The sequence below is a fragment of the Linepithema humile genome, chromosome 1, assembly GCF_040581485.1.
Source record: "Linepithema humile isolate Giens D197 chromosome 1, Lhum_UNIL_v1.0, whole genome shotgun sequence".
Lineage (NCBI taxonomy): Eukaryota > Metazoa > Arthropoda > Insecta > Hymenoptera > Formicidae > Linepithema > Linepithema humile.
In genome coordinates this window covers 10,216,592-10,239,595 of record NC_090128.1, presented here as the reverse complement: position 1 = coordinate 10,239,595, position 23,004 = coordinate 10,216,592, and the positions used below count along the sequence as shown (strand labels likewise).

The following is a 23,004-nucleotide window of genomic DNA, read 5'->3' as shown; positions in this document are numbered from 1 at the left end:
AGAGCACCTATGATGGTCGCGAAGACAGGCAAAGACAGAAAAGGTTTTACGCGACATGGTGGCAAGGGGGAAAAAGGGAGCAAGAGGAAGGATTCGATCGCGCGTGGGGAGAGTGATCGGAGTTGGGCGCCGATTAAAGCGGAAGGGGAGCGTGTTGCGCACGCGCGATACGTCTTACACGCGTGTGATCGCGGTGGAGTTCGCGTCGTCGCGGGCTCCTGAAACGCAGTTTCCGCGACTCGCTGCTCGGCGAAAAAAGTGCGTGCGCGCGTGCCGTTCCGATCATTTGGGATGCTAGTCAGGCGGTGCGCCATCGACCTGGGAGTCATCGTGGTGGTTCGATGAGAGGACGAGGTAGGTGAGGAATCGCTGTTTTACGTTTTGCAACTTTATGATGAAGTAAAATCGTTTTTATTTATTATCCACCGCGCGCATTGTGTAAAAGAATTAGAAAAAAATTTGGAGGCTTAAAAAAAAAATTCTTTTGAATTTAAAATATAAAGACAGATCCTAAAGCAGGATGAACAGCAACTTAATTAATTATTTAAACAATATAATGTCTAATGTGGTATCATTATTGCGTGAGAATGATAATTACCATCTTTGAAAGCAAGAACGCGCCTAGGATCTATAGAGATCCCAAAACATTTAACCGAAGCAATATCTCGATCTGTTTTTGCATTAATTTATTTAAACACAATTCGAATTCAATTTAAAAATTGAAAATAATTTAAATTTGAATTATTACTCTGAGTTGTGCTTGATGCTGAATTGAAGACATTGTCACGTATATTTGCACAATTAAAATTATTGCATTTTTAGTTGATAATTACGCATTGTTTTTACACACTTAACATATGATATATAAAAATAACATTTATTTTATAAAATAAAATAAAACTCAGCATACGTAGAGGAGACGTGTTCACTGCCAAACGTATGTTGATCTGTTTATCGCGCTTATTCAGCGCTGAGCTGTCTCATCTTCATTTTACTTTGAATGCAATCTTTTTATCACATGTATAAGGTGTAGCGTGACGGATGCACCTAACGTTGTATAAAAAGAGTGGGGTAACAAAAGAAAACAAAAATCCGTGCGATTCAAATGTCGTGTGATTCTGCGTCGCGCAAAGAGACTTTAATGCTTGCATAAGTAAGAACTCTTTTTCTCTCTCTCTCCCTCTCTCTCTTTTTCTCTCATATTTGCGCTTAAGATTTTCGCATTTTCCTCGTGAGGACAATTATTAGAGGAGGGATCGTTAAATACCTGTGCCACGGTCGCGCAGGTGCGGTCTCCCTAAGCGATAAGCGATTAGTGCCGCTGGCACAGTAAGGCACTTGATTTAATCTACAGACAAACAGGGCCGCGGTCTCAGATCGATTGGATTGATCGAATCGAATACAATTGGACTTCGCACTCATAGAGAATTCTAACTGTACATATTAATTTATTTTAAATATATACATTTTTTGTTCATATTTAAAATATATTCTATTTAATTCTATTTTATTCTATTTAAATTTATTTATTTTAGATATATATGTAATAATTACTGAATTTATCGATAAATAATTAATTGTACAAAAAGCGGCATTGAGAAATAATTTTCATATTACGCTGCACTTTGAGTTCGCTATTATTTCATTAAGATTTTATTTAGATTATTAGATTTGATTTCAAAATAATTAATATTAATTTATTATATTTAAGTATAAATACATCTCTTTCTTGATATCGATCGTACTTGATAAAGCTCGGCCCTGTCGCTCGGTAAACAAATGTGGCATTTAGAAGTAGCGAGCGCGCGCGACGCGATAACTGCTCTCGATTGCGAGGCGTAAAGGAATCGAGGATATCGTTGAAAATATCGGTTTAATCCCATCGCCTTTATTTCGCTCTTAATCCATCGGGCATGCACGGCCAAAGCGCGCGAGCGGAATGCAAACGCGACGGAAAAACGCCGGCAGCTTAATGCTGCGCCCCGTAAATACGTTAGAGATCTGAGAGAATTAACTCTGTGAGTAGTAATTGCCTGCTCCTTTCTGCACGTTATAATTCAAACTACGAAGTACGAAAAAAAATTAATTCATGCTTAACCATTATCGCATTACGTAGGCTTCGGGCAAAAAACCAAATAAATTCAACAAACTATACTTTATCAATAAAGTCTGACGTTTTAAGTGTTTTTTTTTTATATCATGGAAAACAATATAAAGTTAACATTGAGCAATTAAAAATGATTTATTTAAGAATAGTCAGATTTTATGCGTATGAAACACAATTATTTTTAAATAGAAAATTTGAAAAAAAACCATTTGTCATTATTGTCGGTAATTAAAAATCAATAAGTGAAGAAGCTAGAGAATAATGAAATTTTAATATCGTATTTTTGATACTTTGACCGATAATCTCTGTAAAATAAGAATGAACGACCGATGATTTCTCCGGTATATCGTCGTTGCGTGTCAATCGCGACTTGTTTGCATGTCAGCGTTCGTCAATTACTCGTGCAGCATCTTAATGGCATACAATTATGGAATCACGGATTTTTTCCCCGCGCGATCTCAGTGCCGAGAGCGTGATTCACATATCAGTGCGCGAACGTGATCGACGTCCTTATCGAACGCGGCGATCGGTCGAACGGGTGAAACGTGCAATCGGTGAAACGATCAGCAATAATCGCGCGGAAAACAGTCTCGCGCGTGTTCGACCCGCGGTGGCGTGGCTTTTCGCCACCCAGAAGGGTATCATAGATACGAGTAAAAGTGAAGGGGGGACGATTCTGACCACTATCCCCCGTCCGGTAGGGGGCCATGACCACGTTGCGACAAGGTGACCGCGATAAAACCGCGTTGGTGCAACCAAACATCGCTCGAGTCATATCGCTTTTAATTTCGCTTGCGACAATGCATAATTACCGTGTACTTAAATTAAAACGCAAACTAGAATCTAGAAAAAGATCGATATGTTTAAAGGAACTTTGTTTCTTTTAATTAAAATTACTTTGACCCATTTATCATTATAGTTACTTAAAAAAATTGAGAAATATTTCCATGTTTACTCTGATTCTTCGTGACAAGACCAGTTCGGTCACCGAAATCGCTCAATATGCAGGTCCAGCGTACGCGTATGAAGGACATAAAAAAAACATCGGCGACGAGACGCGCGCGATCCGATCGTCATGCAAATCTCAGCGAGCGCGTTCGCCAAGAAGCGGCCGGTTCTCCGCACGCCACGTGCGCGATGAAAAATATAACGATCTAACAAGTATGCCCGACCGGATCGCGCATTTCATTTCGCTCCGGGCAAGGACGATCGCTGGTTATGCCATCGTCGGCTTTCACGCGGTGAGAAACGTGACGGTATTTTCGATAAACGCATCAGGCACGTTCGTACTTCCATCGACCGAATTGCGTGCCGGCGAAATACCGTGAATTGTAAATCATCACGATCGAGATTCTACATTGAAGCCTCACACGTGTCTTCCCTCATGTAACATTGTCGAGCTTCAAACATGTGGGACGACCTGTTGCACAGCGCGGCAACCGGTGCATCAGCTGCTGCGCGACTGATCTACCTCAATCATCTGCGGATGCGTCTCGTCTACTAAAATTAACGAAGCAAAAGACAGAATTGCATGATTTAAAAAAATTGTTTAATTTAATTTTTTTTTTCTTTTAATATAATTTTTTGTTTATCGTTCGCATTAATTTTTATTTGCATTATTCCTTTATTCTACATATAAAATATAAAATGAAAGGAGATCTCTCTAGCGCGCCATAACACACATTTAAAAGAAAATAAAATTTCGCAAGCGCTGTTATTACCTTGTTAAAAACATATGCTGCGAATCGAACCTTCGGCTCTTCCAAATTAATCATGAGGTTAAGGTCAGAGTTAGGATCTAAAAGGCCTTCTACCGGCTTCGGTTAGCGCCCTATATGGAGCTGCCGATGCCTGCCTTCGCCTGATTCTTTTTTAATCGTCGCTGCCGACGAGCGCCGCGCTCTCTCTTTCTCTCCCTCGCGTTCAAATTTAAAATAAAGATCCTCCTAAGCTCGAAAGTGCGATATCGTATCGAAAGCATATCATGTGTGACATTATAGCACGGGACAGAAAATCTCAGACAGGCCATGGCTGCGCGCCCGTACATGGTCGTCCATTACCTACTTCGCACATGCCTTTTCCGCTAATGGATAACAACGAAAATATCGGCCAGCCTTTACACACGTGTACAAAGTTCGAACCAAGCGATTTACGATCGCTCGCTTCCACATTTGTCGACAAATGCAGCTGCAAAGTATCAGAGCTTGAGCATTTAAAACATGTAAATATCGTATGTTCATTTTCAATTATTTTTGCCTTATTTTATTCCTTCGTGATTGTTCCTTTAAAACCGCGTAAATGTACAATAAATTTTAAAATAAATGGTACTGACACCATTATACGTACGTTTCGTATCGATTATATCCTAATTAAAGCGTGTAAAATTTATTCAGAGTTGGTTCTTGTATTATTTCTTCGGCATATATTACAATATTTTGTAAAGCTTTAAATCACTGATTTCTGATTTTAATTCTTTTCTCGGATTCTTTTTGTATTCTTTTTATTCGATTCTGATTGAATTCTCCTTCGAAATAACCAAAATCGGCAAATGTCAAGGAATGTCAATGGAATGTAAAATGTCTCCATTTCTTTCCTTTGATTTATATACGTTCTTCTTGAGACGCAATCGTATGCTTCATTTTTTGTTTATGTTACACACTCACCATCGGTGTAATCCTTTTTGGAGAACGCGTATCGCCCACTTACGATTCTCCTTGGATCCTCGGCAATCAAATTCTTAGTAATTTATGTTCTGTAAATCATTTTTGGATCTCTTCACAGAATTGCGACAGATTGTTCTAAACACTCGCATAGAAGAATATTTCGCAATTAAGAGGTACGGAAAAATGTGAATATTCTACATTTGCATCTCGCGTTCGAAGTAAACTGCAGCTGTTTAATTCTTATTCCGAGATAACGTTCTATGCGATGTCTGTGTACGAGAGACATAAAATTTAAAATCTGACGACTACATTTAAGCGTTAAATAGAAGAGAGAAGATTATGGACTTCTAAGCCTTTCTGGAGAACGTGCGCGTAGACATTGTCGCTAGCCTCTGCATTCTATTCAGCTGCAAAACTCGCGCGTTCAGGATGTTAATCATTCTTTGTGCGATTTAGCAATCTCCAGTTATTCCCTTATACTCGATCCTCTTTAGATCCTGTCTCGCGGCAACTTTCTCCTCTCCTTTACAAAGTGTATCCGGATAACGGATCGCATACAAATTTTCCTGGCTAACAATTTCCCAGCCGGTGCGCACCTATCTCGAGCGGTTATCAACGATCCTCGCACTCCATCGTTTCGCAAGTGCGGTTGCAAAATCCGCTCTAACTTCGCTAATCCTTTCCGGAGAACGCGCTCGATTTTAGCGCCTCTGATTTCCTCGGGATCGAATGAAATAAATCGAATCGAGATCGCGTCGATCGCTCGTCTCGGCGTGACGAAGCCGGGAAACGACATTGGCGACAGCCGAAACCTCTTTTGTCGCGAGTGAAAGACGTGGGAAGGGAGGGAGGGCCGGGAGTGAGCGCGACGGTGCGTATGCGTGTACATGTATGTATGTATGTGTGTGTGTGTGGTGCAGGAGGACAGAACGATCGGGGACCGGGTGAGACAGAGGGAGAGGAGAGACGAGGTCAACAAGGTGCCCGATATGGTATCCTGCGACCGCCGTGAGTGCTATTTTACTTACACGCACGGGCGGCCGTGTGTACACGCGTGTGCGCGATCGCGCCTTCCTACGCTGCCTACAATTAGCAGCGATCACCATCGGCTGCCGCTAACCTGCCGAATGCAATTTCGCACATCCGCGCGTTTCTCCCCTTTTCACCAGAAAAGTGTCCTTGCGCGGGAAATGCGCGTTTTGATAACACTTCTTTTTTCTCCATCGCGCAAGCATATCCATAATTGGTGCGACGCGCGCTGACGCTCAATAGTATCCTGTTGTTATCTTTTAGGTTTGTCCGTGTTAATTAATAAGCAGCATCGCTGTAGAGCAAACGCTTGTCAAAATAAAGCCAGGATCTTCATATGAACAAGTAAAAAAGACGAAGCAGAACTGAAACGTACTGAATCTCGTTTGCTATTGACACTTATAGAACTGAATAATATTATGCGCATATCATAAACATTATTTTAGATTTATCGATGAAACATTTGCAAATTTTTACCGTTACGAAGAAAACAAGAAAAATATCGTGTTCGAAAGTTATTCATCCGTTTAGCAACTCTCGGTAATATGTGAAGTAGGATTTTTATTCTCTCACAGGATTTCATTCTTACGCGCGTTGTTCGCGCAAACGATTCAATTAGCGAGGCCACCGCAATCCTCTCCGGATCCGGATAATCTCGGATGCGTTTAGAAAAAAAAAAAAAAAAAAAAAAAAACGAAACTAGACCACACCTGATTTTTTTTTGCACGTTAAGCCATCCGCGGCCTTCCTAAGATGGGCAGCGGCCGTAAATGACGCGCGCCTCGAGGTCGCCCCGGCCGTCCGCTCGCGGAACGATATCTCGCAGGAAGTTCTCCTGCTTAGCGCACCTCGCATGAATCATCGCACGAGCGTTGTATGCACCTCTACCTGCCCTGCCCACGTTATATTCGGAATTGCAGCCGGTGCGCCGCCCGCTTTCGGTCGGTCGCATCGCACCGTCTCATCTCGGCGTCCGGTCGGGTCCTTAATATCCGACCGAATCTATTTTTAAGCGTGACTAGCGAGGTATGCGCATGCATGCGATGACGCAATCCTATGGTCTTTCCCCTTATATTTCCTTCCCTGCCGCTCTTCTTCGCGCGTGCGGCCGTCCAGCGATGGGATCGAGCGTAATTCGACCGATAATCACGTCCGTTAGCAAGCGGCGCTTGTTTACAAGCAAATTTGCAAATTAATTGCGGAAGAAGGAGATCCAGATCAGAAGTTGGTCCAAAGAATCTGTCGTTTAATCCTTGCAGGATCGGCCGCTTGCATATAAGCCATCTTTTCGCCTTCCGCTCTTTTCGCGCTTTTAAAATGATTTACTTCAAATAAGTATATCTTTGTTTTGAAATTTTTTATTTTATACATGCTTTTTACATCTCTTCGTTTAAAATAAAATATTTCAGGAGTATGAAAAAAATTGCTGTAAGGCGGAAGGTGGCATATACTGGCCACCGCCTATGAAAGAGCTAAAAGAGCGTCTGTTTTTCAGACCATCCTGTATATAGCAGTCCTCAAGCATTGAATCGATTGAGAAAGAGATAATTGAGTACGTATATTCATCTTGATCCCATCACTATCCATCGCCGCTATCGAGACTGCTCGCTCCTTCGTGGTTCTCTCTCGATTTTCCTACGCACTCTCACTCCGATCGTCTCGCTCCGTTCCTTCGTCACTGGCGTCAGTGACTTTCTCGCTCCTTTCCGTTAACCGCCTATATCCGGTGCCGACACGGCACTCACGACGTTCGTATTGCGAATGGGACCGGCGTAATATCTCAGGTTCTTTCGAACGCAAAAAACAACGACGTTTAATAAGCGCACACTGTAATCGGCGCTTTTCGTTCGGATACACGTGTTCCGTTTGCGTTCCATTCGTTCCAGCGCATTACCGTTTTACACATTAAAGGCTGCGGAAATTCGCAATTTAATGCTGAGAATTTTTCCGGGTAAATTTTTTTCTTCTTTCAAAGACCACTTTGCGTGAAATAGGGTCGAAAAATATCGAGAATAACAAATTTTACTCGTTCCTTATCGTGAGGACCAATTTGTAATATTTTTAGATTTAAAATGTAGTTAGAAAGTGTTGTAGAACATTTGCATAGATTATGAGCTAATAAAATTATCATATACGATACGCGCCGTGCCTGAAAGGTTTAAACGGCGAAGGTAAAATGTATGGTAATAACTCAGCCGAGCCTTTCCTTGCAGACCACGAAATCGAGAACGTATAAATGCGCATAATAAGCTTAACTTTAGTATGTCCGAGCACGCGCGCGCCGCTATAGAGACTCTTCAACCTAGACCTCGCTCTTCAGCCTCGAGCCACTCCGCTTGTTATTGCGAATTCGATGTTTTATGAGGAACGCGCTGTGCTTAGCAGGCCAATCCCAAGAATCATTAATCTTCTCGCCGTAAATGAAGCGTTTTCACACTTTAATACAAAGCGATCACAGTCTTCGCCTAGGATTTACTTTTTGCTCGATTGAGTCACAGAGTCCGTCCGAGAGGCAAAAACGCGTTGGCTCGAAGCGACCAGTCGTCTACGCCACAATGCTAACGTTTTATCTTGGGTCCTGTATTTACAATTTTAATCGGTCCCATTGAGTTTTCAACTCCGGTGGGTGTAGCCGGTCCGCACATTAGCAGAATAATTATCGAATCGCTTCGCCGAAGAGAGATAAGACGAAGGAGTATCGAAATCTCTGATTAAAAAATTACTTTAATATTGATAAAACGTTGAATTTCTTTAACATGGGTTCTTTTTAAGATTTAGATTAATGCATATGTGTACTTAAATTAAAATAAAAATTTAATTATTTCGGCAATAAAACCGCTTGATAACGATCGCTTGACTTAACGCCTAGAAAGCGTTTTATGGGCGTCGGGTATTAATTGTGGTGAGAAAAGTTCAGCGTTTATTGCGAAATTCAAACTGGTGTTATATTTACCACGCGGTATCTATTTCCACCGTGGTAGCGTCTCGTTTTAATAGGAGATTAAGACGAATTATGCGATAATGCGCGACGTTTCCTTTTACAGGTACTCGACACCGGAATAATTAGCGTTTCTCGCGAACGAGCTGTTGAGCGTTTTACAAATCAGACATTCCGCATACCGTTAAACGTTTGAACGGTCAATATTTTGCCCGCTTGTTCCGCTTTCAGCGCGATTATGCTAAACCGCTAAGATATTGATACTTGTCTGCCATTAATAACGTATATCGATATTATCATTTATATGATAAATTAATTCTTTCAAGCAAGCTGAGGCAAAAAAGTCCGAGGGACACGAGATAGAAAAAACTGACAGAGTTGTAATATTATTTTTCTGTTGCTGCAGATTGGAAGCGCAGCATCCGCAGATGCAGCCAACATGGATTCCCACGTCGGTCTTGACTACATCGTGGATAATCCCGATTATTGCGTCAAGCTCGCCTCAGGTAAATCGTTTGACGTTTTCGATTCTACAATCTCGCGCAAAATTCGCATATTAACGTCCCGCTGTGTCGGATTGCAGCGCTGGAAACGGCATGCCCGTCCGTGAAGAAGCAGGTCGTCGAGCTGCTGTCGGCGCTATGCGTCTACAGTCAGGACGGCAGGCAGAGAGCCATCGATACTCTTCACATATACCAGGTGACTATCCCGGTGGTGAAATTGCGACTCCTCACCGTATGATTTGCGCGTTGCTTATTCGAGCGGAGAGGACGCGCCCGAAACGAACGATTATCCTGAACCTGCGGAAACTCTCTCGCGGCAAATTATACACCGCGGCGGATAATGCCGCGGCATTCGCAGATGCAGAAGTGCACGTTGTAAAATGGTGCCTGTGCGCTGAGCTTAGGTAAAAGTCACGGTTCAAGGTCCCCCTTCAATGAACAAAAGAACGAGGCACACCGCTAATACACCTCCTAAGCTCCGCGCGAGTAAGAGTGAATTGTCGTAATATTTTCCCATTGTTAAACCATCACGAAACCACGGCGTTGCGAAATATATTTTTATCGCGAATGGATAATTTGCATGTAAACGCACGAGAAACGAATTGCAGAGGACGGATTACCGTCATTCACGCGATTGTCTCTCGAGGAATAAATTTTTCGCCCTGTCGTGTTCTTGAAAAAAAGAAAAATTCAAAATTCACAAAGCCGCGTAAATCAACATGAATCGAAAAATTGGAGTTAGCAGCGATTTTCTACTTTCTAATTTGTTTTTTTGCAAAATCTTAGTTGTCAGTAGTATTTTTTATTTTAATAAAAAATTTTTTCGTAATAGTTTTTAAGCTTCCGCTGATAGGTTTGATCGTTGCATACGCAAAAACATTGGCCGTATTTATTCCGCGATCACGGCGGCGGAATTGACGATATCTCGAGATGTTTCCCGGAATAGACAAGCGGAGTGATAACGAGCAATCTTACAAGACTTATATTCGGCCATAGGAACGGAAGGGCGAGCGCTATCGATTGCGTGTCGTGGTCGACGAGCTACAGAAAGCGACGGCCGAGGATTACCAGACAGCACTGCTGGCGTTCATAAATTGTTTGGTCATCTCGACGCCAGTGCTCAAGGATCGCATACGTATTCGCAACGAGTTTATCGGTGAGCGAAAGAGAAGAACGATACTCGAGTCTTTCCTTGCCATTAAAGAAGCTTCCTCATTCAGTCAAGATTAACTACTTGACAGTCTCGTATCTTTTCTCAAATTTTTTGGATAAATAATTTGAGAAAAATAACACGGCGTTCGTAATTGATCTTTTTTTCTTTTAATTTTTACATATTTAAAATTCTTCTATTTACAAATGAAAGACGCGCACGTAAAATAATTCGTCTACATGGTACAAAAATAAATTTCTGATTACTCGAACGATTATAAATACAGTTTTATACCGTTACGAATAATTTGAATGCATAATTGCGACTTCCATTTCAGGCCTCAAGCTCTTGCCGATCCTAAACGAGCTGCGGTGAGTACACTACGACGACCCGGATTCGCGGCATTAACTTATTAACACTTAACATTGTGGAATAATAAATAATAATGAACGTTGCGAAACGACGCTTTATTGTACCCACACCTTTTCCTCCTCGCACGCCACTTAATGTCACGCAGCACGTAGGAATAATTAGACGAAGGATTGGTTCACTAACGAGGGAGGATCCCATTCGTGACGATGGTGACCCTGAACACCGGCATTTGCATGCACTAATCCAAATAATGTTCTAATACAAGAGTCGTACTCTTGAACAGCTTGATTCTCGTATTTTTCGAGGCAAGATCTATCGATTGTGCGCAAACAAATTTGCGAACATTTTGTATTACGTTAAATAATTTTGCAGATTCATGTTTCATGCAAATTTATTTATGTAAACCGTTTTTGTCACAGCACATACATCATTTTTGGATTGTACATCACTCTTTTTTTAGATTAGTTGAAACTTATCTTCTTTTTAAGTGAGATCTTTAATCGCCTGAACGTGCCTATGATGTTGAATGTTTCGCTTATCAGTACACATAGTTGTGCAAACAGCTGCATGATTAGCGCGATAGAGTAATCATGTTAAGAGTATACATTCATTCGTATGAAGCAATCGTGCGATATTGTTCATTTGCTTTAATGTACGCCGAATAAAATTAACTCTGCAATATGATTCCATAAATTATTGCTCGAAGACATTTTTCTATCACCGACGATTAATACTCTTTTTGATAAATTCGCTCTTTGAATTTGAACAATCTTCTTTCGAGCGTGCAAAATATTATCAAAGAAAAATATTTGCCGAATAAATAATAACATGTTTAATGTCAAAGAAGGACGCACTTTCGCGGAGACAGCATTTTCATCAACACAAGAATACGACGCCAATGAGCGAGAAATAGAATCAAGTATATATATTCGGATAATCCTCGTCTCTCATATTTTCAGCAACGTTCTCGAAGAAAAGAGAAGAGAAGAAAAACAGAGAGAGAGAAAAGGAGAGAACAAGAAAGGCCTTGTTCAATTAAATGGAGAATTTAGTAAAAATTAAATATTACTTTTTTTTAATGATTAAAGGAAAGAGAAAGAATGGAAATAAAGAAGGAAAGGGAAGGAAAAATAAAAAAGGGTCGCGACGCCGCGGAGGGAGCGAGAGAAGCCCGAATTAACTTCTTGCACCGGCGAATGCACCTGCGACCGCATCTCGCGCGGCGTCGCGCTGGAACGGCGGATGCTGCGGTGCAGCGACGCCAGAAATGCATCCGCCGTCGCGACGCGCCGGCCGGCCGGCGTCCTCCGCGTTGCCTCCGATCTCCGATTGACGAAAATCGTCACATTTGTCGTCACTTCTCGTTCTGAAGTTTTATCTTCGCTATCCGCGTGATCAGCGATAAGAAAGAAGCAGAGGAAAAAGGAAACATTACAGTTTTCGGTGATTTATAACGACCGATATCTCACGTGGAACATGCATTTAATAGCTGCACCAAGTGACACATAGTGCTGTAAAAATGTTAATTACTCTCAATTAGTATTTTCGTGACGCATTGTCAATGAGCCACGTTGCTATTCTACTTCGATGCATTTTTCTCTTCAAGAAATTAGAATGTTTCTTACATAGCTTGAAAGAAAATATGTAGTGTTACAGACATGTGTTTATCTTCGCTATTTGTGTAATTTATTTCTCGAGGTTTTACTATGTGCGGCGCGTGAAAATTTCAAGTATTTTCGGACAGACGTGTTTTAGAGAATTCTAATTTTTTTTTTTTCTTCCACACATAGCGCTGGCATTGCTTTCTGTGAGTCATGGCCGTGCTTTCATAGTCGTGTTCTTTTTTATTCACTTCTGTTTTGCTCGTGGCGAAGATCGATGGCAGGATTGGACTGCTGCAGAGAGTATTTTGGTACGCTCTCTCGGTAGGACACAACTGGAAACTTCCCAGACTGTTCTGGATGCTCGACTTATCTCTACATTCATATCTTAATTGTGGGTGCCTTTATCTCACCCCTTAAACCTTAATTACCTCTGCGTACATTTCGCATTATCAATGATCACTGAACAAAATTTCTTATTCTTTTCTATGAAAGAATTTCAGTATTTATTGTTGTAAATATTCTTACTTATTCTTACTTATAAATTTATCGAAGAATGATTTGCATAAAAATTGTTGCAAATTACAAGTAAATTTCTATTTTAAGTTTGTTGCAATCGAGCACTGGCGCTTCGTATATTTTGATCTACTTATTGGATTTGAGAATCGATGCCGAGATCACGCACTGCGACTATTTCCGTGCGCTTTGAAGAAATAGAATGCGTCCGTAGAATACATTTGAACTATTTGAACATTTCGTTAAAATACTCATCATAGATTTGTGATTTATATCATCGCATTAGATATAACAGTGACTTCTTTGGGTACAAAATTGTTCCCGATATTTGCGGTTTATTAATAATTTGTTAATAAATATTTTGTCAACAATTTTTACTATAAATGTCACATTTTTTATTTCAGATATTGCATTAATTTATTATTAATAAATAATAATCATATATGGGTGATTTATTTTTTATCTAACCATTATAATATATAGCCACAATAACTATAACATAAAACAAATTTAATAATCGTTAAAGCAAAACAGCATGAAAAGACTAACTGTGTAGGAAGGAAAGGAAATTTGGCAGAATAGAAATTGAATCTCTAAAGAAAGCTCGCGAGTAGAGCGCGCCGGAAATAGAGCAGACAACGACGCGTTAAAGACTTGAAATATCCTCGGATCAGGAAGGTGACGATTGTTCTTGTAGGAAAAGCCACGCGCCGGATGTAAGAGTGCAGCTGGACGCGTTTGACGATCAACGGGAGACCGACGAGGAACTAAGCAATCACGGGCCACCCGGGATCGATCTCTCCTCTCACGTAGACGTGTTTTACGCCATCCTCGGTCAAGTGAGCGACTTTTGCTTTTGTCCGCAATTTTTAATTTTTGCTATTAAACAAATATTTCTACAAATATAAATAAATATTTTTGTCCAATATTTAATTACATATTTTTTACTATTAAAATTGATTTTTAAGCAGTTCTGAGTAACAAATTTTGCAATTTTAAAAGTAAATTAAATAATGTCGTTTTAATTCTATTTATTTATTATCTTCAAAATAAATTGCTTCAAACTGCTAATGTATTGCTGTATATCAATCAACTCCGCTGTCAGTCAGCTATAAAAGCTACGCGATGCGCTAATCGAGACAGGCATCGCTCGTAAAAGACGTCTGATAAAACGCAGTCTATCCTCAGATCGCAGACACACCGCAGGAGATACCATTTCTGAGCGTCCTGCAGCATCTGCTGCGGCTGGACCCGAAAGACGCCGCCAGTGATCTGGCATGGGACACCGCGGAGACTTTGGTGCACCGCGCCACGTTGTTGGAAAACCGTGAGGATGCCACTAAGTTGTTGAGATCGCCTAGTCTTCAAGTAAGTACTCGCATTTACCGTATTTCGTTTGTGTTAAAAAAAAATTGGAAAAGACAGAAATCGCGAAACCGCAAAGTTATTTCGCGAAATAGGGATCGCGATCTCTTACGTAATGCTTTTCTTTCTGCTTCTAGAAATTATTAGCGTAACACAGTAAAGGATGAGATTGCGCGGTCTTCTCACGTAGGTGAGAGTCGATGATAAAATTTATTGACTTTGTTCGTCACGACTCTTTTCCACGGACTTTCGCCGATTGTATAATCGGCGATCGCGTCGTCGACGGAAAGAAGGCTCTCGGTGGCGCTTACATCAGATCGTTTAAATTTCGTGATTCTCTACTCGCCAGTATCGTCGTCAATGTCAACTGCGCTAACATGAACTAATGTAACACTCCCTCGTATGTAATACTCGCCGTGCACTTTTACTTTCTGCCGTACTTGACCGAAAGACACGAGTCCATAAAAGAAGAAACTCGTACCACGCTTTATGTCGATGAATCAGCGAAGAGTGCGCTTACACACGTAGATCTAGCTGTGTTTTTTTTCCGTAAGCTGCGTAAAACAAAATTCACTTTAAAAAGTACAATGTTATTTACTGAAATTTAATAAAAGTATCTTTTTCAACAATTTAATTGATCGCGCCAAGTGTAAAAAGCATACTTTTACTTAACAAACTATATTTCTGATCGCATGCATATAAATTAATATCTTTTTCAAATTAAGCACGTTAAATACAATTGTAATAAAATAAAATTATAAGCGATTTGTTTTTAAATATTTGTTGAAAAAAATCTTTTAATCCTTACAAAATTTGCAGACGAATCTATGCTGTCACTGCCGCGGCGCCGATCAGACGTGCGGAACGTCGCGAAAAGCGTCTCTGCCGGCGAGCAACAATTCGACAGTACCTTTACCACCCCCACCGCCACCCCCGGTGGCACCGAATCCACCAACTTCTCCAAGTGGAGGCTTTATTCTGCCGCCGCCACCTCCGCCGCCACTTTTCGCCAACTCTATTGTTGCTGATGCACCGATGGAGCCGCCAATGCCACCACCCTTGCGCGTGCCTCCTATTGCACGCGCACCTACTCCTGAGCCGCCTAGCAATCATGCCAGGCTGCTGCCGCAACAGGAGATTCCTACCCCTAGGACAAAGATGAAGACCATCAATTGGAACAAGATACCCAATCATAAGGTATCTGAAAAAGAAACTCAAACAAAGTTGCATGATGATTTTTTGTTTTATATTCGAATAAATCTATTTTTTATAATCGAAAAGAAAAAAATGCGAATTATCCTCTAGAAAATTACTTTAATAAAGCTCAGGATTTATTTCAAATCAAAATGGAAAAATTGTTTGGAAAATTTATATGAGAAAACAATTATTCTCGCAAAAAAGAAATTTTACTAAACTTCTCATCTGTATTGCAGGTGATTGGAAAACGAAATATATGGTCTCTCGTGGCAAATGAACATCAGAATTCCCCGATGGCAGATTTAGATTGGGCCGAAATGGAAGGCTTGTTTTGCCAACAAGTGCCACCGATGGTACCGCCGACGACTTACTCGTCCTCGTGCGGTACCGGCGTTGACGCCGAACGACGCCGTCGAGAACCGACAGAGGTTGCTTTTTACTTAATATTTATCTTGCAATGCGAAATAACAAACGTCTTATATCTTATTCTTTCAATTTAGATTGCGTTACTTGACGGAAAAAGAAGCCTGAATGTCAACATCTTTCTGAAACAATTTCGAAGGTAAGAAAGCAAAGATATATTCATATGTCCACATTTTTGATCAAGTATATACAATATTTCCGTATTCTTTTACAGTTCAAACGAAGATATAATCCAATTAATTAAAGACGGCGGCCACGACGATATTGGCGCAGAGAAATTGCGTGGTCTTCTGAAAATATTACCGGAAGTGGACGAATTAGAGATGCTCAAGAGCTTCGACGGCGACAAGTCGAAGCTCGGTAACGCCGAGAAATTCTTTTTGCAGCTTATTCAAGTACCAAAGTAATAAATTATTGCACAATTTTTATCAAACTCTTTGCCGTAAAAAAATTTCTGATTAAAAGTACAATATATTCAGTCCCAAACTACATATAAATAATAATAATAATCAATATACAGTTACAAGTTACGCATCGAGTGTATGCTATTGAAGGAAGAATTTGCTGCGAACATGAGTTATCTGGAACCAAGCATCAATTCAATGATACTTGCTGGCGAGGATCTTATGACGAACAAACCTCTGCAGGAAGTATTGTATATGGTCTTAGTCGCCGGCAATTTTCTTAATTCCGTATGTATTGTTCATCGATAAATTGTAAATTTTAACATTCGATAGGGACATTTGAGAATCAATTATTACGTTTTATAATTGCAGGGCGGTTACGCTGGCAATGCAGCGGGTGTAAAGCTCTCATCATTGCAAAAGTTAACAGAAATTCGTGCAAACAAGCCGGGGATGAATTTGATACATTATGTAGCATTGGTAAAACATCGATTGATTTTTTATTAATAATAATTAATCATATAATGTTTATATCCAATTTATAAACTAATCTAAGTTATTTTACTTAAAATTGCACATATTTTAGCAAGCTGAGAGAAAACGGAAGGACTTATTGAATTTTGCGAAGAATATGACTGCTCTAGAAGCGGCGACAAAGTAAGAAATTATCATATTATTGTAATAACAATAGTAGAAGAATTAACACGTTTATCTCACAATAAACAATTTTCTCTATACAAGGACAACGATCGAACAACTGACTAACGAATTTAACAGTCTGGATACGAAGATTAAAAAGATCAAAAGTCAGATTCAACTCTCTTCGACCGAAAGCGATATACAGGAGCAAATGGCACAGTTTCTTCAGGTAACGAACGTAATGAATCGACTAATAATTTTTTTACAAATATTATAGTAAAAGATGAAAAAAAAAAATTTTTTTTTCAAAAATCTGCAGATGGCCGAACAGGAAATGGCACAGTTGAAAAGAGACATGGAAGAGCTCGAGGGAGTGAGACGATCTCTTGGAGAATTTTTCTGCGAGGATACGAATATGTTCAAGATTGAGGAGTGTTTCAAGATATTTCATCAATTCCGCCAGAAGTTCAATCAGGCTGTCGCGGAGAACGAAAGGCGACGTATTCAGGAGGAACAGGTTCTGGCGCGTCGTAAGCAACGCGAGGAACAGCTGCTGGCGAGAAAACGATTGCGTAAGTATTTACAAAGAGGACTAGTATTTTTTTTTTTTTTTTAACAGTGTTTCATATTTTTGTATTTATTTTACTTAAAGTTTAAAAAAATAGATAAATTTGTAAAGGCATAAGCTTGCAATAATAAATAAATTTGATTTATTAAAATATTATTATATAATAATAAGATAAATTTGTGTTCATTAAATGCGCAGTGAGCAATCAAACGGAGACTCCAGGCTCGGAATCCGAATCTAATTTGATGGATTATGGGCTCTTCGATCTACACACCGGTTTACCTCAGAGAAACTATAGTCGTGGCGAGGCCAAGGTATATTTTATCAATTATTACTTTGTCAATTATAATATTTAGAATAATCAACGGAAAGAAAGCTATAAAAATCAAGGCGCAGGTGTCAGGGCGTATAAAATATTACAAATCAATAAAAGACAACGGTACATCAGGATAAAAAATTTTCAATGACGTTTGCAGATAAGAAGATTACAGAATGGTGGCGTTACGTCGGACGAGGATGTCTCCATCATCGGATCACCCAGCATCCGACGTCGTTTGGGATCATGCTCCGGCGGACCTGATCAACTATCTACCAAAGAAGACACATATTCGCCAGGTATTATGCCGTAATTGACGTATTCGAAGAAGTTGGTAAACCACAAATTTTCCGAAGAATGCAAAATGCTATTATTCTAATGATTAATCAAATTTTTAAACATAAAAATCGAATTTTTGAATATGCTATTTTTTAATTATATTTTAAATGTGCGCAGTTAAATTATATTTCCAAATTTCACGATTGTTTATTTTATTTATTTCGATATCGACAGATATCACGCCTAACGGCACGCTTCGTCGGCGCAGAAGCAGAATACCCTGCGAGGACGATGACGGAAATTTAATGGACTTCTTACGAACGTCCGGTCAAGATAATGCGCGGGAAAGAAAATCGTGGGGAAGTTTAGGTATTTAATGACAATTAAGATGACATTTTGCGATATTCAATTCTTTTAAATTTAAATAAAAATTTAATTTTTTTAATGTTATCTAAGATCGATCGTGGGCACGAAGAGCTCGCGGACAGTCACGAAGAGGAGATCTTTTGAATGCCGATTTTTCGGGAGATCGGGAACGACCAAGCTCGCCGTCCCCTCTCGCGGAAACCAAACCGTTCCTTCAAGAAGAAGAAGTGAAGCCAACTGGGTAAGTGTTTGATATTTATTGGCTATAAATTAAAGAATAACTCAACATTTTTACGTTCAAACACTTGAAGAAAAAAATAAAGTAAAAATTTAATAGTAAAAAACTTTAGTAAAAGAGTAAATTTAAATTAATTAAGTTAAATTTACTCTTTTACTAAAAGGCGGAGAAAGTTAAATTAATTTATTTTTCATATTTATATAAAAATCAGAAAAGCGTGGCGGCAAAAGATCGAGGCGTGGCTGACAGAGAACGAGAAGGAGGATCGTGCGGGCGAGCAGCTTCAGAGAAAAGCAAAGCAACTGCATCAGGCGAACCGACGATCCTTCGAAGACTCAGGTGAGTGAGCTTACTTTCCGTAAATATAAAAATATCTTTCGTATAACTAAGCGCTGATTGCGGATATAATTATGAAACGTTTCAACCGCAGAAAGCGAAGGCAAAAGCGCGATGAACACTTTGGCGGAAGATCAATCTATACACGGAGGATTCTCCGAGGTTTACGATTGGCGACCGTCGGTCGAAAAAACTGACGTGATGCGCACGATGGAGGCCATTGAAGGTGTGTATTTCAATTTTTCTTGCATAAATTATATCGAAAATTTTCATTGCGACTAATTAAATTGTCGCTGAGAATTATACATTTATTATAATTTCGTTATAAGAATTGTTGTTGAAAAATCAATCGAGAAAATTCAACATTTTCGTTTGGTTTCAGAAGCTCAGCCGCTTTCGTCCCAGGACAAGTCCCCTTGGCGAAAGTCAAGCTTAAACGTACCAAATAGTATAGAAGAGACTGATCCGCGTTATTCCCGTAGACTTAGGTCGAGACACAGCACGGAAAACGCTCTTGCCACGAGCACATTGCAGGTAGGTGTAAATGCAGCCAAAGTAAATGCTTAATTCGGCAATAGATAATAATTGATAAGCAAATAAATAATTTCTTACCGACAATACATTTTCTATTTCTGATACACGCGCAGGCGATCAGAGAAGAAGACAGAAAGAAGAACAAGATCGGTGACACGATGAACCCGGACACGACGACTCAGGACGAATTGACGATTTATCTTCGGCAACCAACTTACGTCGGATCGCAAGCGCCTGCAACTCGACGGTTCTCGAAACTGAGCAAAAGAGTTACGGATGAGGAAAGAATCAGCGATAAAATCGAAATCGATTCGGACAATATCGAGACACCACCGACGACCAGACGACTATTTAGTCCGCCGAAAGAGGTGAAACCCGTGGAGAAGGAACCCTGCAAGAGGGAACGTTGCAGCAGCTCTCTTCAGAATCGAGAAATGAGGACTGCGATCCTGAAACCAATTGGCACGGATCTTGGCACCGGTAAGCGCGAAAGAAACTTTATTTGACATCAGATCAAGAATAAAGTTCTATTCGGTAAAAAGTACGAAAAAAGATTAAATACGAATGATAAGATCGACTGCTACTTAATTAAATAAGAATTTAGAATCAATTATTTATTAATTAAATAAGGATTAGAATCGATAATAATTGAAAATAATAATAATTTAACTTGGTTGCAATTTTAAAAGTTGTTAATCCTAATATATTTTGGTTTTCAGGTAATTTTGACAGATACTCGGCAACGCGGCGGACTCGCAGGTACAAGAAGACCCAAGATGCTACGGGCGACAAGGAGAAATCGGACGCGTCGAGTCCCGAGTTAATCTATGATGAGAAACCAGCGGTACAGCGACCCAACACCCTCGCTTTGCCCAGCGAAGAGACGCACTGCGAAAATGAGATCGAGGATGCCATGTTACGCGTCTGGCAGGACAAATTGAAGCGTCGCGACGTCGTCTCATCGTCGTCGCGCGACATCGACGCCGCACTGGCGGAGATCGCCCGGTCCGGCGAGGACCTTCAGCGTTTGTCACGCGCTACAACGACGGCGACAACGACGACAGGCTCGCACAGAAGCTCGCGACTTCCGGTCAGTCAGCCTCCGCCGCCGGTTGTGGCGGTGACGAACACTGTATTAAGTCCGGTGATGCAGGAGTCGCGGCCGCGCGAGCCGATCACGGTGCTCGCCGAACGAGCGGTGACGAGCCGCGAGCGTCACCGCAGCATGATCGATCCGAGCCAGGTGAAAGAAGCGGTTCGCGTGACCAGCAATCCGCCCAGTCAGGTCAACCAGGAGCAGGAAACTCCCAGGAGCTTCCCGCGAAACGGAAGCTCGCTGCACCTCGATCGAAAGCAGGATAATACGCCTGACGTCGTGAAAAACGAGCAGCACATGGACCTGAAGAGCATCGAAGGCGCAAGAGATCTCGAAAAGAATGTTCGAGTAACGGATGATCCTCGCGATCAGTCGGTCACGCGACAAAATTCCATGTTCCGCAGGTTCATTCCCGATATAAGCGTGACGTCCTCGCCGCCGTCGTCCGGCAAAGGCAAAGATCAAGAATTGAATGACGAGGGTTTCGAAGAGACGCAGAGTCTCGTGTCGGAGACTCTGAGTCAGGAGACGTCCTCGGGCAATTATGAAACGGACACGCACGACTCGACGCGTTATTCGCCGGCGGAGCTGAGCTACGGCGGCGAGCAGCGTCGGCGCAGCATCACCGCGGTGGACGACGACGATCTTGACAGCGGCCGAAGATCGTCCGTCAACAAGTTACTGAAGCCGTCTGCGAACAAGGCGTTCGACAAGCCGAGGGAGAGCGCATCCGTGAGAAACGCATCGGAGAAATCTAGTTTTTTACCGAAACGCACTGCTAGTGCGAAGCGCGAGTCCACGCTGAGGAAGACGGAGCCTCCGAAAAGGCCCGCGAATATTACCTCGAGCAATTCGGCAGCGTTCAGAAGCGAGGTGCAGCGCTCTGGCTCCAGAAGCAGTCTCCGCAGCTCACGAAGTTCACTGAACAGCGCGACTTCCGTGAACACGGTGCGGAATCTAGCCGCCGGCCACGCACATTTACGCAGTTACACATCGGCCATTCGCGCACTTACCAATGACCTGAGGAAGAGCAGTCCATCGAACAGTCCGCTGCCGCCGAAGAACGTCGACAAAAGACGACCGAGCCCTCGTCAGCAGATCAGCGTCAGCAGGATACCCGCCAGCAGAAGCAGTAGCAGCGGAAGCAGCGTTGGTCCCGCGGCGAGAAGCGTTCGGAAGGCACAGGAGGTTGGTACCTTTAGTTGAGGCAACTTTTGTCGTATTAATTCTATCTGCGAATTGCACAAGATTTCAAAATTAAAAAAATGCGCAAAATACACGCAATTTAAAAATATTTGGATTAAGAATTCTTAAAATTAATATTCTTCAAATTGCAATCTTAAGATTTGTATGCTGATATATTTATATAAACTTTTACGAATTTATTCGAGATTTTTTATGTCAATTTATAGATGGTGCCTGATATGCCAAAGGTCACAAGGGGTCGGCCGATCTCCTCCCGCAGCAGCAGTAGCGGTAGCAGCATCGGTCAGCAATCGATCATGGGGAATCGATTGACATCCAGTGACAAAACATCTGCGACGAGGAGCAGACTATTGCAGCCGCGAGTCAGTTCAAAAAGTCACAGTTTTATGAGGCCTACGACCGCAAGCGTCAACAAAGGTTCCATACCGAACCTTCCGAGAAGCATCAAAGCCATGGTCAAGTGATATTTTTCTTCGACGAGAAACTATATCCACGACGTTGTTTGGAGTCAGAGGACTATTTGTTTAACAATTACATTAGAAATAACAAAACTCAGAATTATGTAAGATCAGCCGCGGTTGCTGTTAACATTGCAGATTTGACGGAAAGCTGATCGGCAGAATTGTTAACGTTTATGTTAGTTGAAGATTAGTTAATGAAGAATATTATTTCCCGCTTATTACGCAGTCTCACGGTGTTAAGTCAAAAAAAGAAGTAAGACTATTTTCCTCTAGTACACACTACTACCGCACCAAACAATGCAAGTTCTCGGATGAGAGAGATAATCAAATCCATTTGCAGCTTTATACCGCGTTACAATCCAGGAAACTTTAAGGAACGTCCCGATCTTTATGTTTGACGCCAAATTGAGGGAGTATTCCTCAAGTAATATATTTAAACTATATGTAACATATTCCACTAATGTGCATGTGTACGATATATTATAATTTTTATCGTTAACAAAGATAAATATATTGTAGGATACGTCCGACGAAATAAATTAACAAATTACGTGACAATGTGATTCGAAATTTAGCGCAACGGACACAAAGTTAATGAATAAACTTGAATAAACTTACAATTAATTATATATGTTTTACAGGATATTTATGGAGGAAGAGCAAAAGTAAAGTTTGACGAATAATTGCAAACACGTGT

General features: G+C 41.0%; 1 protein-coding gene across 1 annotated transcript; it reads left to right on the top strand.

Annotated features, from left to right (window-relative positions):
- The first annotated feature begins 6 nt into the window (after positions 1-6).
- form3 (formin 3) lies at positions 7-22,936 on the top strand. Its single transcript, XM_012375549.2, has 26 exons — positions 7-354; positions 9,144-9,243; positions 9,321-9,436; positions 10,237-10,396; positions 10,728-10,761; positions 13,577-13,718; positions 14,068-14,247; positions 15,064-15,441; positions 15,678-15,869; positions 15,942-16,003; positions 16,079-16,267; positions 16,385-16,556; positions 16,641-16,748; positions 16,855-16,925; positions 17,010-17,136; positions 17,227-17,479; positions 17,674-17,789; positions 17,952-18,090; positions 18,305-18,439; positions 18,527-18,677; positions 18,886-19,013; positions 19,105-19,236; positions 19,393-19,544; positions 19,658-20,024; positions 20,264-21,828; positions 22,053-22,936. Exons 2-26 carry the CDS (start codon positions 9,177-9,179, stop codon positions 22,308-22,310), a joined length of 5,394 nt encoding a protein of 1,797 aa, XP_012230972.2. The 5' UTR covers positions 7-354; positions 9,144-9,176; the 3' UTR covers positions 22,311-22,936.
- The last annotated feature ends 68 nt before the right edge of the window (positions 22,937-23,004 follow it).

Excerpts from the sequence above, each read along its gene's own strand:
- form3 (XM_012375549.2), top strand. The coding sequence starts at position 9,177 with ATGGATTCCCACGTCGGTCTTGACTACATCGTGGATAATCCCGATTAT. Across the intron at positions 16,557-16,640 it reads CCGGCAATTTTCTTAATTCC|GGCGGTTACGCTGGCAATGC; the intron begins GTATGTATTGTT and ends TTATAATTGCAG. Across the intron at positions 18,091-18,304 it reads AGAAGACACATATTCGCCAG|ATATCACGCCTAACGGCACG; the intron begins GTATTATGCCGT and ends CGATATCGACAG.